The sequence below is a fragment of the Branchiostoma lanceolatum genome, chromosome 19 (genome assembly GCF_035083965.1).
Source record: "Branchiostoma lanceolatum isolate klBraLanc5 chromosome 19, klBraLanc5.hap2, whole genome shotgun sequence".
NCBI lineage: Eukaryota > Metazoa > Chordata > Leptocardii > Amphioxiformes > Branchiostomatidae > Branchiostoma > Branchiostoma lanceolatum.
Window position 1 is genome coordinate 155028 of NC_089740.1, and position 18684 is coordinate 173711.

General features: G+C 40.7%; 1 protein-coding gene across 1 annotated transcript; it reads left to right on the forward strand.

The window, feature by feature from the left end:
- Positions 1 to 1668: 1668 nt before the first annotated feature.
- Positions 1669 to 11944, forward strand: LOC136425812 (uncharacterized). Its single transcript, XM_066414754.1, has 10 exons — positions 1669 to 2148; positions 2480 to 2648; positions 3119 to 3207; positions 3566 to 3850; positions 4131 to 4239; positions 4418 to 4543; positions 4846 to 5116; positions 5427 to 5654; positions 6144 to 6555; positions 9655 to 11944. The coding sequence occupies exons 1-9, from the start codon at positions 1855 to 1857 to the stop codon at positions 6550 to 6552; spliced, it is 1980 nt and encodes a 659-aa protein (XP_066270851.1). The 5' UTR covers positions 1669 to 1854; the 3' UTR covers positions 6553 to 6555; positions 9655 to 11944.
- The last annotated feature ends 6740 nt before the right edge of the window (positions 11945 to 18684 follow it).

Consider the following 18684-nt stretch of genomic DNA (forward strand, 5'->3'; position numbering starts at 1 on the left):
GTAAAATTGTTATTATTAACACTTTGGTGGTTCCCCAATTTACAAATCTATTTCAAGTCTTACCATCCCCTAACGATTCCTTTTTCAAAGTATATGAAAAGAAGATATTTTCTTTTATTTGGGACAACGGTCCTGAACGAGTTGCACGGAGGGTTTTATACAATACATCGGAAAATGGAGGACTAAACTTAAAAAACTTACGCGCGTTCAACACTTCTATAAAAGCTTCATGGGTACCTAAACTTTATTCTCATCCCGAATGGTTTTCCTCCTGGGTAACAGTCTTCCATCCTCAACTTAATCATAGTTTATTTCCTTTTTACCAGCTGTCCTCGGTGATAAACCTTTGTTTAAAAGGATTTTTTTCTGAAGTTTTTATGTCCTGGTTTCAATTTCAGTACGTAGAGCCCACGACGCCGGCAAATATACGACAACAAGTAATTTGTTTAAACTCTAATATTATTATTGATGGTAAAACTGTTTGTTTGACAGCTTTTATGAATAGGAATATATATTTCATAAATGACTTGCTGTCCCCGGACGGCAATTTTATGTCTTATGATGAATTCAGTACAAATTTCCCAAATGCTTGTGACCAACATAGATATCTACAGCTTATTTCAGCTATCCCCGGTAAATGGAAAAAACTACTTAGTACTGAGAAGCGTAAAGACCTTGTGTGCCTGCCCTTTCAAAAAAATTATAAATGGTTACGAAATATAAAAATCAATAAAAGCATGTATATCTACTTTCTTACGTCCATGAACGAGGTCAGCCTTGCACACAATACTAGACTTTCTTGGTTCTATTATTTTGACAAGCCTATACCATGGCGAGATGTATTTACAAACTTATATAGATGTACTATTGATCCAAGTACTAGATATTTTCAATACCGATTAATTAATAAATTCTTACCTTGTAACAAAATTCTATATATATGGAAATTAATAGACTCTAGCTCTTGTTCTTTCTGTCATGACGATGTAGAATCCTATATTCATATTTTCTGGGAGTGTCCGCATGTAGTATCATTTTGGAACGATGTAAAAAATTGGTTGAAAGTAGAAACTTCTATAGAGTGCTACCTAAATTCCTTTTTTATCATATTTGGAGATACATGTAACGATGCGCCCCCCCTGAAAAATCTGATTATTTTGTTAGGTAAAGTTTTTATCTTCCGGTGTAGACGCTTAAAAATAATAAACTTCCAGGCCTTTAAAAGACTAATATCTACTTTTGAAAAAACTGAACGTCTCATTGCATCTCGGAGAGGGAAGCTGGAGAAGTATCGGGGTAAGTGGGGAACTTTGTGTTTAATTTGATTTTGAAATGTAGAAATAATCATGAAAGAATATAGAAATGACATGATAATGATATTTGATTACAATACTGAAATGATTATGCGAGTAATGATACAATGCTTATATGAAAAGATGATATGTAATGTGATAAAATGATATGTAATGACTTGATAACCAATATGAATAACGTTAGTAATGACATAATAATAATCATATTATATGAGCTGTTAAGTTTACAATGTGGCTGTTTGACTTGGATAGGTCAATATTTAAGGGAGGTTCTTCATTTTCTGTTGTGTGATTGTTATATTTATCAGTGAAAATATAATAAAGAACAATAAAGAAAAAAAAAAAAAAAACTGCAGGTCCTCTCCCATGGACTCAATCTCCATCCCAGCCAAGTGCCATTCCCACACCTGCCACACTACAGAATGCCGATGTTGTCAGGCTGCTGGAAGAAAACCGGATTCTGAGAGAGCAGCTTTCTGACGCAAGGAAAGCAGCTGCTCTCCTGAATCCGGTAACCCTAGATAACCAGCTTAATTTGGAAATGAAGGCACTATGTTCCTCTACCAGTCCCTTGTCAAAACCAGTGAAAACAATTACAGATATCCGGAACTTTAGCGTGGAAGATACAACAGTCTACCTCGAGACACATGCTCCAACCCTTCATAGACTGATTGGAACACTTACATCTCCAACATACATAAGAGCATCAGGGGAAAGATCAGAATCCGTTGCCATGTTAATCATCTCCACAATCGCCAATCACCGCAGCCACCGGACCTCAGGAGTACAGACGATCATGACCCTTGGGTATTTGGCAAGGACCTGTAATGACCAGGTATGTAACCAATACTCATTTTTTTCTTTTGTTTGTATAATTAGTCTTGATTTGGAAATATCAAAAGTCAGCTTGGCTTTGGAAAATGGAAATGTATCTAGCTCACTGGAAAGCTATTCTTACAATGGCTGTGAGACAATGTACATTTTTCACTCTTAAACTATAGATCTGTTTGACAGTTATATCGTAAACAGCAAACCAAAGCTCTCAAGAGTTCAAGAATTACTATCGACTGGACAAAGAATGATGAAGCCTAGTTCTTAACTGTTGTCTAATTTGAGTAGTGTTTGATAAGATAATAATCTAAGTGTAATGTTTTTATTCTACCTAGCTATTGACTCTCCTGAACCATGCCGGCGTTGGGGTGTCGTCCAGAAACGTGTGGCGAATCATTAGAGACAATGCTGCCATCGAGATGGCTGAGCCATTACCTACAGATGGTGAAATCTGGGCATATGACAATGTGAACATTATGGTGAAGGTCCAGCAGGTGCGAAAGGGTATGTTGTAAAAATTGTTTACAGTAGAATACTTTTGATATCTTTTATCTATTCACATTTATAGTGAACTTGTGACCATGTAACATAGCATATAAGAATGTATGAGCATTTGTAAGACATACATGTTAACAGTGACAAAGTGTGCATTTTTTTTATTTATTGTCCACTAATTAGTTTACTACACTTAGTTTGTTACAAATGATGAACACAAAGAAAGGGATAGAAAGATATTGTTCATTCCTGAGCATCTATATATAGTGTATCTTACAGCTTGTTTCTGCTGTGTTCAGAATGCAAACACCTTTTCAATGCAAACGTGTATTATTTCAAGGCTCAAGTATCAGGAAGTGATTTCAATTCTTTATTTTCTATTTCACATGTGGTTTCACATAATGATTTAAGTCCAGTCATGTCAGTACATGGACCAGTTTGCATGTGTTTACGTATCTAGTTTATCTTCACTATTATAGGTCATCGTTCTGAGATGAAGAACTGGACCTCTCGGATTACGGTTCCAGTGAGACACGTTCCTGATGAGGGCTTGTCAAGAGAACCGAGGGTACGAATTTTAATAAGCTGAGCAGTTAACCATTGTTCTTCTGTCCTTTCGATGCAATTCATGTCATGATTTTAAATTCATAATAAGATCATTTTTCCTCGACTTTTTCTGCCCTGCTGTGGTATAGTTACTTCCGCATTCGGTGGGTTTCACTGCGGTGTGATGAAATATACCTCCAACCTGTACATATACGGGACCCACATACAGGCTTTATAATGTGCAACCCATATATAGCGGCGTCCCGCAGGACTTGAGATGTCTGATGTTTCTTGTGCTAGTGATTCCACACTGGCCACTTACGTGTATTTCTATGTTAGATTCATACTGTACAAAGGCATGTGTTGATACATTTTTACAGGGAAGACGTGGGGACCTTAAGGCTGAGGACATTCTCCTCGATGAAGAGGAAATGGACAAGCTGGAGAAGAGATTCGGTGCCCGGATCAAGGCATTGCTTTCGAATAAGTTCAAAGCATTTGCTGCACACAAGAGGCCTCCACCAAAGAAGCGGACAAGTCCTCCCTCGAGCTACAGGCCGGTGCAGCTGATGGGAGCAAATGAGGCTACAACGGCAGACAATATTCACATACTTCGGCAGTTTGCTAAGGAGGCAGGCATGTCTGCGGATAACTGTTGGGACCAGGTTAGATATATAGTTAGATCATTTTTTTAATTTCTATATTGTGACTGATGCCATGAATGTCAGTGATGTTTTCTGTTGTTTTGTAAATATATACTCCCTGGTTCTTCATCATCAATTTGATTTGTCTGTAATTTTCCAAATCTATTGTGGACAACCTACAACCCTGTAAGTTTTAAATGCCTATGAGTATGACTGTTTAGGCACATTTGTTTTAGGCACCATTCCTGTAAGAATACCCCATTATGCATAATATAACATTGGTTTCATAACTTGTCTTCAGGAGGTAATTGGCGACCAAGCCACTTGTAAAAACATTCGCGGCGCAAGGAGGTTGAGGGAGGATGATGTGGACAGACTGGAGAGACTGGTATGGGCAAAAGAATGTCCAGGTGAGATGAGATGTTTATTTGTGCCGGTGCATTTGGAAATTCATATAAGGTTACGGGGTCTTTATGGAAACACTCCAAATTAATCAGTAGTTTTCCTTGCCACCACTTTTTGTCCATGTTTCCATTCAATGCAACCAGCTGAAATACATGTTATTATCAACAAATAATATTTTCACAGGTGACTTCCACTTCTTGTGGGAAACAGCGAGATGTATCGCTCTGGCCTACTGGTCATCGCCCAAAAATGTAGGCTCACTGGCTCATCTGAATGATGTGGTGAACAGACGTTCTGTTGACAGTCTAGGTTTGTACTCTATGATTTTGTTCTCTCCTTACATTTTCTCCATACATTTAAATCACAGAATTCCACATAGCTGGTTATTATTACTGTGCATGCATCCTTGTAGTTATCATTATCTTGTAAGTTCATCTGTCTTATGTGTTTATTCATCTTGTAAGTTCATCTATCATATGTGTTCTGCAGCCACTGCAACAAGTAATGTAGAGGTCATGCCCATATAAGGGTATGTGAATGTATTTTCATGACAATACATGTATATCTATTTTGAATAAAATAAAATATCTATTTTGCTTTTTTCTTCCCAGGCAAAAAGTTCAATCCGTTGGACGAGTTCCTGCATCACGCTTGTGAGGCCCACCTTGAGGCGGCACTCCTTCAGCATCTTGAGATGGGGAGTCCCTCCGAAGATGTAGAAGAGATGACGGAAGAGGAGCTGGAGAGCCTCGTCCAGAGTTTCCTGGCCAAATACATCTTCAAAAGATGTTCAGCCGACAGGGTAGATGACGCGGCATTCGAGTGTACAACATCACTACTATACCATCTGATGTTGTACACAGATCTACGGCAGTGTATCAGGTGAGAAGCCCTGTTTTGTGGTTTAAGATTTTATGCATTATTGTCTGAGTTCTCATGCTGTGGTTTATTATTACAGATTGCTTTGATAAAAACAGCTTTCGCTTAGAGCAGTGACCTATGATGACAATGTTGCTTTATTGCGCATTCTGACCAGTCATTATAAAGCAGTTTTGTATTTCCTTGTGAGCAACTGTGTGCACAGTCTACTTGTCATTCAGAAAGAGCTTAAAGAATGAATGATTTCAAATCCAAGTCTGGGCCAGATGATAGAAAACATGCACATTAACATACAAATATGTGTTTCCTTCAGGGATGAAGACGGCCCAGCGGTAGTCGCCCACTGGCGGTGGTGGCTGCCAACATTCCTCGGCACCAAACGGACGCAGTACAGTACTGAAGCTGCCAATCACCTTGCCAATCTAATGGCTGACTGGTCGCCAAGAACGGCTCATGTATTGACACACAACCGTGGAGTGAACACTCACTCAAGAGAAGGGCACGGCAAACCAGTAGACATGCTGGTTGAGCACTACAACAAGTAAGTTTATTATACGTTTATTATACTACATATACACAATTTCTGGCAAGACTGTATGAGTTATGATTTTGGCCAAGTTTGTTCAGTATCAAGTTTGAATGCAAGAAACTTCAACAGGCAACCTAACATAACTGGGGCACACAGTTAAAGTAGTTCCCAAACTTATATTGGCACATATATAGATATCAAAATGGACTTTCGAATGCAGAATGCATTTTGTTCCATAGAGCAGCTGCACCATCACTTCACAATTTACAATATTTACATTATGATTTAACATGAACTTACATCTGCATAGCATTTACATTATTAACATAGTCGTTTAAACTATAACAATACATATCCTTTTGAAGAAAAAAATTAAGTGTATGAAACGTGACATGTTACATTCCTTTTTTATTCTTCTCTCCACACAAGAAGCGAGGCAATGGAGAGAAAAATTCTGCAAACAAACATTCTTCTAAAGCAGTTTTTTGTTTTTGATTTCAGGCTCCTGAAGAAAGTCTTGAAATCCTCAGGTGGGCACTTAACACTGCGCCATGCAAAGGAGGTCTCCTTGGCCGTGCCTCTCATCGACGAGGCAAGGCGCTTCTGTGACAGGGTCTTCAAGGCAAGGCAAACAGTTGGCCACACCTCACCATCCGCTGAGGCTGACATACGCTCCATGAGACAGAAGATCAGTGATGGGCTAGTGTACCAACCGACTCCAGGCAGAGTTCTGTTCTTTGGCAAAGAGTTTGACGATCCTGTCAGCAAGGGATTGAAACGCATCACAGTGGACAAATGGCTGGACAACTACCTTCACAAAGAAGATACAGACGATGAGGAAGATGCCGCAGACGCCGCGGAGGTGGATCCTGACCTTGAGGTGGATTTAGCTGTGCTTATGGATGAGTAAAAGGTATGTATTGTACTATATCATTATGCTACATTACTTATGTCTTGCAGGGCTCTCCTGACACCAGGACCCCTGGTGCGTCTTCTTGCCACTGCTATTCTGCGGCCCCTAGGTGGTGGTGCCTCTGGAAAGAGCTGGTTGATGGCAGCCAGAATTTCCTCTGCCTTGTCCTCTGGAACTCCCTTGACCTTGGTCTTCTGGAAGTCCTCGTAACAGTGTATGGCACGACACTTTGATGAGATACTAGAGATTGTCGCCTCAGCCATTATCGCCTCTGGCCCAAAAAGTCGAAGTGCTGGCCTCTCCCGATACCACTCGTCCCGCATCTCTTTCAGCTTGGCTATTAACTGGTCTTTCATTCCCGTATCCTGGCGCTGTTTTCTGTAGGCCGTCTTTGGTTTTTCCTGGTTTTCCTGGTTTTCATCGTTTTCTACATTTCTACGTTTTGAGAAAATGAAGTTCAAATGACTTGGATTTTCAGGGTCGATCTGATCATCTTCAGGGCTACAACAGTTTTCAGGCTGATCCTCCAAGTCCTGGCCCAAGTGTTTCAGTAGTTCCTCTCGTAGGCAGCCCTTGGATTGTGCAAAGGAAACAACCTCTTGGTCTGCTTGCTTGAAGTCAGCTTTACCATAGAAAATGGTAGCACAAGCCTGGTCACCGTTTCGGCCAGCCCTCCCTATTTCCTGAAACAAAAATCAATCGTTTGTCTCAGGTAATTTCTTAGGTGAGATATAAAGAAAATTATAAAAAAATTATAGAAAATGTTATGTTATGGCCATGTTAATTTAAATGCTTGTTTCCTGGTTGTTCTTCGCTTGGTATTCTTAGTATCACACTAAACATTCCAGTCTTGATCACATTTCAAACAGTGAATGATTGAAAAAAAGCTATGAAATGGCAGAGGTCAATTTCAATACGTAGGATGAATACATGGGTTATACATATACGTACATACTGGTACAACTTACCTGATACAGCTGCCCAATGGTAGTGGGCACATGGTATAACGTTGGGTAACCTAAATTCGTGGGGTACTTAAAGTCGGGATTTTTCGACAACGGGGTATTTAGGGATATGTGCTAGATGCAAAATCAGTTATAACGCCAGCAATGCAAAGCAGATAGACTAACGTATTCAGAACACTGGCTTAAAAGCTTCGATAACCATGCATTAGAAGTTGGCGACGTCAAAAACTCTCCGTCCCTTATTGACAGAGTCTGGGGGCTTCGTGGGAGAACCACCCAGCACGGTTGTTCGCTGGTTTATAAGACAAATGTCACATCTCCTGCCTGCTAAACACAATTATTTATAAGACAACTTATTACAATCTCTTTTGCTAACCTGCAACTGGATTCTAAGTGTGATCAATCATCAAAACTCCTCTCTGTTGCTACAACCTACGGCACGTGTATTTTCCCGCCGCCATATTGTTAACCAGAATCCTGTTGTCAATCAGACGACAAAGGTTTGTGAGGAACACTTTTTGTCTAAATGCTGTGTGTGATAGTGGACTGAGGAAGATATTTTCCTCAAAGTTTGCTCCTAACACAACAAGGAACACATGGACATAGTGGTATTACCATTGCTACGGCATCCAGCTAACTTCCCATGAATAATGTAACGTTACACGTTGCCCGATGATGACGATGGGCCGACTTTGAGTGAAGTTCTACCGACTCAACACACGGGTTGTTCCCGAACTGGCCTGATGTGTGCGGTACGGCCGTTTTTTCGTGTATTTTTTTTACTTGGACACGTCTATATCCATAGCACTCTCCTCAAGCCAAGGATAGAACGAATAGCTGCTGTATAAAATGTGATTAGCGGTAAGATATTCCAGACGAATCTTCTCTCCCGAATTAATGTGCCCCCCTGTCCGACAGGGCCGTAATTGTGCGTGCGGCGGACGGTAGTTTGAAGTTGAAATATTATGGTGTCAGCACGACTAGAGACAAAATCTACCATATATATGATTAGTGCAAAGATAGTACATGATACTGACAGAATAATAGAAAAAAAGGATGGTTTATTGTTCTGCTAGATTCATTTCAGTCAACCATTATCGGAAAAATCCCGAATTTAGGTTACCCAACGTTACAACCACCCCATGCACATCTGGAATGTCGATGCCCTATGTGACATACATAAGTATGCATTAGCATTATACACAATAGTTCATTCTAGTAGTTCTAGTATTGTTTTTGATGACTGAGTTTGTGGGTTTGTGTTTTTGCTTCCTATCCAAGAAGCCACATCATATGGAGGGCATGGGGTGCTTTTAACAGTTGATATAGAGGAAGGTCAAAAGGTCATAGGCAGGAAGCGGGGTGAACTTTATGAAACTGCTTTTAGCTAATACAGCAAAATTTAACATAATCAGATTTAAAACTAACAAAAGTTTAGGTAGGAATCATGTGATGAATGACCAGAATCTATTTACCATTTTCCATTATTCTGGTGTAAGCACCACATGATTTCCTACTAAGATATTAAAAAAGTATTGTCCTACCATGCCAACAGCAACAGTGGCCACCACCACTCTTATGGTGCCAATCCTGAACCCCTCCAGGATCTCATCCCTGGCCTTGGTGGAAATCTCAGCATGAAATGCTCTCACTACTTTTCTCTTTGAATGACTGCATGGTTTCCGGATGACTTTCCACAGCTCCATGCACCTGTTCTTGGTGCCAGCGTAGACAAGGTGTTTTTTCACATCCTCCACCCTCTCAGCAGAGACCAGGTGCTGGATTAGAGGCTGGAGGTCTCCCTGTTTGATAAAGGTTAAAAATTGGCATGTAACATGACCATACACAACATAACAGTATCAGAGTGCATGGTATACTTTTGTTTATTCCTTACTTAATCATGGTTGTATAGTTTCAAATGAGGAGTTGAGCAATTGACCCTTTCCACATGTCTCTAAAATTTTTGATAACTCTTCTTAAAGAAGCTGTCAAAGATCATAAGGCATAGGTATTGTCTTGAGGCCTTTTTTAATGTCAGTTTTACTGTTTCCTTCATAAAGTTGGCAGATAAATTAGATTTGAATGTTTGAGCAAAAAAACTTACCTTTGTACTTTTGATGCTTTTCACCTGAAGGTGGATGTTAGGCCTGTCCAAGCTGCCCTTCACAACGACGGGCTTGTCCATGTGGAGGGTGCTCTTCACAGTCTCCAAGACAGCAGGGGTAGCCGTGGCAGTCAAGGCCATAAATGGCACTTTCAGAGACAAGAGGGTACGGAGGCTGCCTAGTTCCTTGAAGTCCTTCCGGAAGGCATCACCCCTTATTGATGAAATAACATGCACACTTTCATTTTGTTTATATTAATTCCAAGGACTTCTAGGAGTATTAAAAAGAAGAGAACTATAGAGAAGGTTGGCTTTTGCAACTATTTTTACAGCTCCCCTCCCCCCCATTATGATTTGATATTGTGTATTTGCATTCTTTATTTTTCAGTTTCATGTATAACTACCATAAGACAAGTGTTATAGTGCAAAATTGTGTCAGTGGGCATGCTTCTAAGCCTCTTGAACTATTAACTGTCTAGCTCATTTATTGCTTTATTCCAAAATTTCATTATATCACTTGTGTAAAAGTATCATGGATCACACAAGGAAGATTGTTTGAGATTTGAAAACATGTTGGCACAATGTTTATTCTGTACCATGACCCAAGCTTTACTTCATTCCCACCATGGCAAGCCAAGATAGCTATATCTAATTTCTTATCTAGTTCAACAGATGCAATAGTGATCCAGCCTTTACAGTAAAGCAATAATTTATTTTGTCAGTAATATTAATAACTTACCATTCATGTATGCAATGTGCCTCATCCACAGCTATGAGAGCTATCGGGAGGGGAGGGTTCTGTACAAGCTGCCTTCCCTCGTGTGAAACAGCTTGCTCTGGCGCCATGAAAACTGTGGTGGAAGTCACATTAAGTTACTTTATTAGTGTTACACAAACTTGTAAGCACATGTAATGCATTGAAGAATGTATCTATGACTCAGGTTCATATCCTATTTGTGACCAATGCTAAAGTCGTGTTTGTTTTCATTCGAGGCACATGTAACTGTTTGCATTGAAGAATGTATCTATGACTCAGGTTCATATCCTATTTGTGACCAATGCTAAAGTCGTGTTTGTTTTCATTCGAGGCACATGTAACTGTTTGCATTGAAGAATGTATCTATGACTCAGGTGTTTATCCTTTTGTGACCAATGCCAAAGTTGTGTTTGTTTTCATTCGAAGCACATGTAATGCATTGAAGAATGTGTCTATGACTCAGGTGTTTATCCTTTTGTGACCAATGCCAAAGTTGTGTTTGTTTTCATTCGAAGCACATGTAATGCATTGAAGAATGTATCTATGACTCAGGTGTTTATCCTTTTGTGACCAATGCCAAAGTTGTGTTTGTTTTCATTCGAAGCACATGTAATGCATTGAAGAATGTATCTATGACTCAGGTGTTTATCCTTTTTGTGTCCAGTGCAAAAGTTGTGTTTGTTTTTCGTCTGAATTATTTTTATTTTGCCTACTCAATTCAAGAGGACAGACGGACCTACCAGCACACGTTTTAAAAAAGACCATGTACCACTTTATCCAACGTTATTTTTGAACATTTTTTTTCTGTCATACCTGAAACCAACTGATGTGGTAACACTGTAATACTCGTAAACCTGTGGTGTGGATAAAAGAATACACAGTAGTCTTTTTGTATCCAAATATGTATACAGTATTTGCGTTGCTTACCAAGTCGAACATTGTCCTGCGGTGTGTTCATATATCGTAGAATATCCTCAGGTGTCTTCAGATGTACTCCTTTATACCCAGAGGATCTCTCATATCGGTGTATCTGAAATAAAAAAAAACGTTATGTATAAAGAGTATGTTCAGTAATACTAATTCAGTACATTGTTTTCAGTTACTTTTTCAGTGGTATAGACAAAACAAACATACAATGGCAAAGTGTCAATCCATTATGCTGTCCTCTACATCGGTTTAATGTCAGTGGCGAACTTCTTCTATTTATGTAACAGTATAATTCTATGTAGCAGCAAGCATTGTAGCAGTAAGTTAATTCCATTCAGAAAAACATCACTGTTATTCATGTGCGCAAGGGAATACAAAATTGGAAGAAAAAACAGTTACTAGGAAAAGTGGGGGAACTTCCTTTTTTTTAGTTGAGAGTGTCATCCTTATTCCTACTATTTCCTATCAGCTATATCCCCCCAAAAAATCTTCGAAGTTTCGATCAAGTGGAGACAATGTATCTACATGTATCGGCATAGTGGGGAGGGGGGCGTACTACGGCTACTAAACTACGGCAGTCGGCACGGCGTCGTAACGTTTTTGTATGTATTTGTATCAAACATTTCGTAAGTATTTAATGCTGATATGACTTACCTGATCTTTGACGAGTGCAATGAGAGGAGATATCACAACAACGATGGAAGGTTGCAGTAGAATGTTCGGAAGAATTTGATAGCATAAACTCTTCCCGTGGCCGGTCGCGAGTCCAACGAAAGTATCTTTTCCTGACACGGCGGCCAAGATGGCCTCGAGTTGAGACTCCTTTAGACTTGGGAAACCCCAGAGGTCGTTTGCTGCTCGCTGGGCTCTTCCTTCCATTTGAAGGTAAGTAAATAACGTACGAAAACAAACGAAAATACAACGCAGAAGAGGTTTAAATGCCGCAGCCCAGCTGGTGGTGACACAGAGACCGTTAGATTCGGGTCAGTGGCCACGACCGTTAGACGGGCCGGAAGTTCTGCGGCGCGGGGGGGAGAGATTCCCGTCCCTGGTCTGGCACGCTTAGCACTTACTTGTGAAACGCTTGTAATGTGTTAGAGTGATTAGGTTTATTAGGCATTGATCAGTGCGTCTGCCGGCAGAGCTTGGGTTTGGAGCACAACAAAAACGATGACAAAGTAGAAGGCATGACAAAAACGCCTAAAAACACGTTAAAAACCAGCCAAAACCCTAGCTCTGCTTGGAGAGTACTATAGATCTATATTTGTCTGCCGAGGCACGCCCAGGTGTCGATACGCTAATTAACGGTCGGCCGAAGTTGATTTCCGTTTGGTGGAGATGTTTGGATCGGGGTTAAACGACTGATCTGTTGACTTTGTGGCTCCTGCGCTAGTATTTGGATTGGTCTATAACAAAATTCCTGTTTATGTTATTATTTTCAGCGTGCCCGTCCACTTCACTCATGCCCTACAGATTTGCCACAACTCAGAAAGTAAAGTTGGTCCAAATATGAGCTTGTTACCGGGTCAGTTGATTCTGACTTCATCCGTGTCCAAGAGATGGTACCGTCTTATGTGGGATTTATGATTATTAGTGTTAGACGGACGTCGCCCGAGCCCCGTTCAATTTGTGACGGGGCAGGTTTTCAGCAAAAAATACGGTCGACGCTCGGGCGAAATTGAAATTCGGCAAGCGTCGGGCGATCTACAAATTCAACCGACGCTCGCATGAATTGTGACGCCGGCTTTACTGTGCGGTAGATGGTGGGCAGTTGTTTCAATGTATTCGCAGCTAAAAGTCAGGATTCAATTCGTTGTATTTGTATGTAATTATGCATATCGTCTGCTAGTATGCCCGTGATAATGCCCGTTGTCTTTAATTTACCGCAGCAGTTTTTATATTGAACTAAATGCAATATTTCAGAATCACCCCTATTCTATAGAGTTGTGGAATGGTTCATAGCTTCAGTTTACTAAGTATCTCCAAGCAGATGAGTGTCTGTTCGGGGGCCGATTTTGTTTCACTGACTTTGAAATAGTATAACCCCAAAAGGGGTCGACGGATCGTCATGATGTTTGGTACAATGAATTTCGCTTGAGCAATGATTTAGACAATAAAATATAGATCATACGAATCAGACGCTAATTTGCATAATAAATAAGGAAAGTTTATAACCCATTGCATTTCATGTTTTTGTAGCACTGTGTAGATAGGAATCTCAGACATGTGGCATACGTAACTGTGACTTACGGACTCTTGTTACATTTTGTGATTAGTACTGAAACCAAGTTTTGTATCCAGAGCACAGGGCTTTCCTATTTCATGTGTCCCGGTTAGATTCCGGGGATACGCTACCTGCCACCGCGGATGTAATGGCTTCATGATTAATCTGTTTACAATGCAAGTTATTTTGACAAAGTTTCTTTAAAGCTGCATTATGATAAAGGTAATATCAAAATCCGTTGTTGCTGGAAGAAGCTGAACTGGAATGTAGACATCCATATGCATAGTTTTAGTTTAGTCAAAGCTAGTATATACTTGTGTATACATGGTACCCCGGAGTTTTGTGGACAGTGTGGAAGTACTCGACGTTGTTTTAACTTCGGCGACATAAACTTTAATTGCTACATGTACTTGAATCCTACAATAGAAAACACTGAAAATATAGATTTCCCTCATTAATTTTGCAAATTCAGTCCCTAATTGCATAATTTATACTTCATTACGTGACGTTTATTCACTATTTCCGCAACTTAACGACCCCTGTACGTCTGCTTAAATTTTGCATTTAAGGTGCCCTTTCCGGAAGTACGTTCAGGTACGTTTCTGCACTTCTTCACGTGTATTTACGTGACTTTTCGACGCGTAAAGGCGTCGTTAAGGACGATTTTTCCGTACGTTCCAACACGGAAAGTGCAAGTTTCTTGGAACCTTTCCGTACCCTTTCGTCCATCTTTATCACCCATTTCCGCCACGATTCTCCCTATGTTTATGTGCCGTTCACACAGCTTGAAAGGTTACCTAAAGCTATACCTTTCCTCGGTATTTCCGTGACCTTTTTACGACCTTAGCGTGCTACAAACGTGGTATCCGCAAGGCGTAAATGCGTCGTTATGGACAATCTTTCGTACGTTCAGGTACGTTTCTGCACTTCTTCACGTGTATTTACGCGACTATTCGACACGTAAAGGCGTCGTTAAGGACAATTTTTCCGTCCGTTCCAAGACGGAAAGTGTTAGCTAATTGAGACCTTTCCGTACCCTTTCGTCCATCTTTATCACCCATTCCGTCACGATTCTCCCTACGTTTATGTGCCGTTCACACAGCTTGAAAGGTTACCTAAAGCTATACCTTTCCTCGGGCTTTCCGTGACCTTTTTAAGACCTTAACGTGCTACAAACGTGGTATCTGTAAGGCGTAAAGGCGTCGTTATGGGCAATCTTCCCGTACCTTTACGGAAGATCCAACACGGAAAGACATTTCCGTAATCTTTCGTCCATCTTTATAATCTATTTCCGTCACGATTTCTCTACGTTTATGTGCCGTTCACGCAGCCCAAGGACTACCTAGAGCTATACCTTTCCTGGTGTTTTCCGTAGCCTTTTTATGAGCTTAACGTGCTAAAATCACGAGCTTAACGTGCTAAAAACACGAGCTTAACGTGCTAAAACGTAGTCTCTACAATAAATTTCCTTTTCATTACACAGTATCTAATTTAATCCTTTACGACGACTTAACTTGCTACGGATGGCTTAAACATTCCGAAACCTTACATAGACAGGTAAATATGAATATGAAATGCAACAGGGCCGATAAAAGTTTCGAACAATTTATTTCAAAGATGATAATACTGCACCAAAGCGTACGTGTGTTACGCCATTATAGCGAGACCCCTCCCCATCTTTACAAATATACACATACAAAATGGAATAAATGATTTCTTACATATGGACTACCAGTTTCATTTTTAAAAAATGTCACCTTATACCAAACATTGATAAACTATTCAGGCTATTCCTTACCCCAACTACTAACTATTACAATGTGCTTCCAAGTTCCAACCCTAGCTAACTATTACATCGACACCAAAACGTAACCCCTAACACTAACTTTTCTTCCCTCCCGTATCTTACTAGCCTGGATGCCAGACCCCAAACTCTAAAATATCTTTGGTGACGATAGATATTTCAGAGTTTGGGGGTCTGGCATTCAGGCTAGTATCTTATTAGCCTCTACCAGGCGCCGCGGATCGCTTGGAAAATAGTAGAAATTGGCCAAATAGAGTGAATAGTAATAATACAATCATTTTGGGTTGAATAACACTTACTAGGTACTTGCGGTTTCGTCATCAGTCGTTATATTCTAACTTGTACTTGACGCGGTCAACGAGGGATCCGAATCTCACATTGTCGGTAAATTCTCCCTTCACCATTTTGCGCCATTTCCAAGTCCACGATTCCGGTCCCAGTGTGGGGCGAGTCGCCAGGAATAGTTCCTATCAAGACAGGTAGAAAGGTTTCGATTTCACTCACGCCGTTGTTTAACCGTTGTCTCCACTGGTACCGGGTGGATTAGGAGATACAACAAAGTAATGATTTCCCCGTCCCGAATCGCGTGTCCGCATGTCCCGTTCAGCATCTCCATCCTACTCCGGATCCGTTTCACCAAAATCTCCTTGGTTTCACCTAGGAAGTATAATCCTATAAAACCGCCTTGGTTTCACCAAGTTGTACAGACTGATGTCCTTGTCCCAGCTTTACATTTTTCCGTCCGGGTTCCGGGTGGTAAGAACAACGTCGTGGCCATAACTTGTGGGTTGAAACGACTGAGTTCAAACTTCCTTCATGAGCTGTCTTCGCTGTAAAAAATCTCTGTCTCTGGGATATACGGTTAGTTTGAAAAAGCCACCCTTGTCTGTCATTGGGTAATGCCCTGTCACATGGCATTCCGCTAGTAAATATGGAGATGTTTCATTACCATCTCAACGTACCGCCCCAGCTTGTTTACGGCTTCACACTGTATAAATTTGCAGTTGAAAAGCGTTACGCTTTTGCCCCGAACACAACAACACTCGTGAGCGACAATAGAAAATACTGTTGGCGGCGATCTTTCTAGAAGTTACTTATACATGTAGATTATAAAAAGGAAAACTGCGTGAGAACACGCGTTATTTGATAATCTTTGATACAAAACAAGGAACAAAAATACACAAATCTGCCAAATGTGCCGGCGGCGCTGTCTCGATCCGCGGACTGGGCGAATTTGTGCGGTGGCCAAAGACAGTATGCCCGCCGACCTATAGATTAGCAATCCGGGGGAGTTGTTAGCTCAATGTTCCACGTTGTTTTCTAAAACTGAGAGCACCGTAAACCCAGCCTAAAGGTAACGGAAGAATATCGGAAAGGTAGAAATAACGGCGAGGATAAACGCTCGCTTTCCGACAGCTTTTCTCTTCCTAAACAGAAGAGTGGGTTATGTAAACTGAGCCTATATGAAACGGAAGGATATCGGAAAGGTAAAAATAATTGAGGGGGAAAACGACCGCTTTCCGACAGCTTTTCTCTACCTAAACATAAAAGGGGGGAGGTCTCCCCCCTTCTATGTAAACCGATCCTATATGTAACGGAAGGATATCGGAAAGGTAGAAATAACTGCGAGGATAAACGCTCGCTTTCCGACAGCTTTTCTATACCTAAACATAAAAGGGGGGAGGTCTCCCCCCTTCTATGTAAACCGATCCTATATGTAACGGAAGGATATCAGAAAGGTAGAAATAACTGAGAGGATGAACGCTCGCTTTCCGACAGCTTTTCTTTACCTTAACATAAAAGGGGGGAGGTCTCCCCACTTCTATGTAAACCGATCCTATATGTAACGGAAGGATATCGGAAAGGTAGAAATAACTGCGAGGGAAAACGCCCGCTTTCCGACAGCTTTTCTCTACCTAAACATAAAAGGGGGGAGGTCTCCCCCCTCTATGTAAATCGATCCTATATGTAACTGAAGGATATCGGAAAGGTAGAAATAGATAAGAGGGAAAACGCCCGATGTCCGACAGCTTTTCTCTACCTAAACATAAGAGGGGGGAGGTCTCCCCCCTTCTATGTAAACCGAGCCTAATGGTAACGGAAGGATATCGGAAAGGTAGAAATAACTGCGAGGGAAAACGCTCGCTTTCCGACAGCTTTTCTCTACGTAAAATAAAAGGGGGAAGTCTCCCCCCTTCTATGTCAACCGATCCTATATGTAACGGAAGGATATCGGAAAGGTAAAAATAACTACGTGGGAAAACGCCCGCTTTCCGGCAGCTTTTCTCTACCTAAACATAAGATTGGATTATGTAAACCGGGCCTATATGTAACGGAAGGATATCGGAAAGGTAGAAATAACTGCGAGGGAATACGCCCGCTTTCCGACAGCTTATCTCTACCTAAACATAAAAGGGGGGAGATACCTAAGAATATAACTGTTGTTTTTTGTAAGCTGTAGAATAAACACGGATAAAAGAAGATCAACTCCGACGATGATAGGTATGGACTATATGTCTAATTTTGCAAAGTAGACGTACAATGTGCGTGCGTGCGTTGTTTAAAAAAAAAGACTGTAACAGAAATGTCTTAAGTGGGATCGGTGTTAACGGCAAATGGGTGTATCTTAAAGATAGAAGACCGTTTCGGGTATATCAGCTATTCCCCAAGATTTTAAAAATCGAGACACTATTAGTCCCCAGGAGAGAATATAACTGCTTCGAGAATATATCGGTTACTGATGTAATATGATGTTTAATCTATACGATGTATATAAGGATGCTTAAAGTCCATGGAAAGGTATTGTATGCATTTAATTCATCTTAACGAACGTGAAAAGGTTGCGGAAAGCTCAAATCTTACTTTCAGCGGCATTTACGGCCCCGTAAACTCTGCTGAAATATTTCCCGACCTTTAATCCTTGTTTCCGTCATTCGGAAAGTTCCCTTAAATATTCGATTTCGTGCCGTGCAGTAACAACAAGTTGCACGGAAGCGTCATGCATGACGCATTTCATATGTAATTCGACACCGTGTATTCCATCATGTTTTTCTAAGTTACACGATAGCTAGTATCTTTTAAAAGTAGCTGACGTTGAACCTTTCTTTGATATGCAGACTATCCATAGTGATTCGAGGTTTGAAACTCTTGCCAGTTTTAGGAAGGTTTGATACAACCTAGCGACCCCCGCTCAGATGATACATTTTTGTACGACATAACATCATGGCCATGCGTTTATCACGTAAACGCCACGCGCTGCCGATTTCGGGGAAATTCACAATACAAAAATTGTTTTCTTCCGTCGCGTCGGGCAAGCGGACGGACAAACATAGTGACTTTACTGTCATT

Coding starts and splice junctions, on each gene's coding strand:
- LOC136425812 (XM_066414754.1), top strand. CDS start 1,855: ATGAAGGCACTATGTTCCTCTACCAGTCCCTTGTCAAAACCAGTGAAA. Junction 2,149..2,479: donor CAAGGACCTGTAATGACCAG/GTATGTAACCAA, acceptor TATTCTACCTAG/CTATTGACTCTCCTGAACCA. Junction 3,208..3,565: donor GCTTGTCAAGAGAACCGAGG/GTACGAATTTTA, acceptor ACATTTTTACAG/GGAAGACGTGGGGACCTTAA.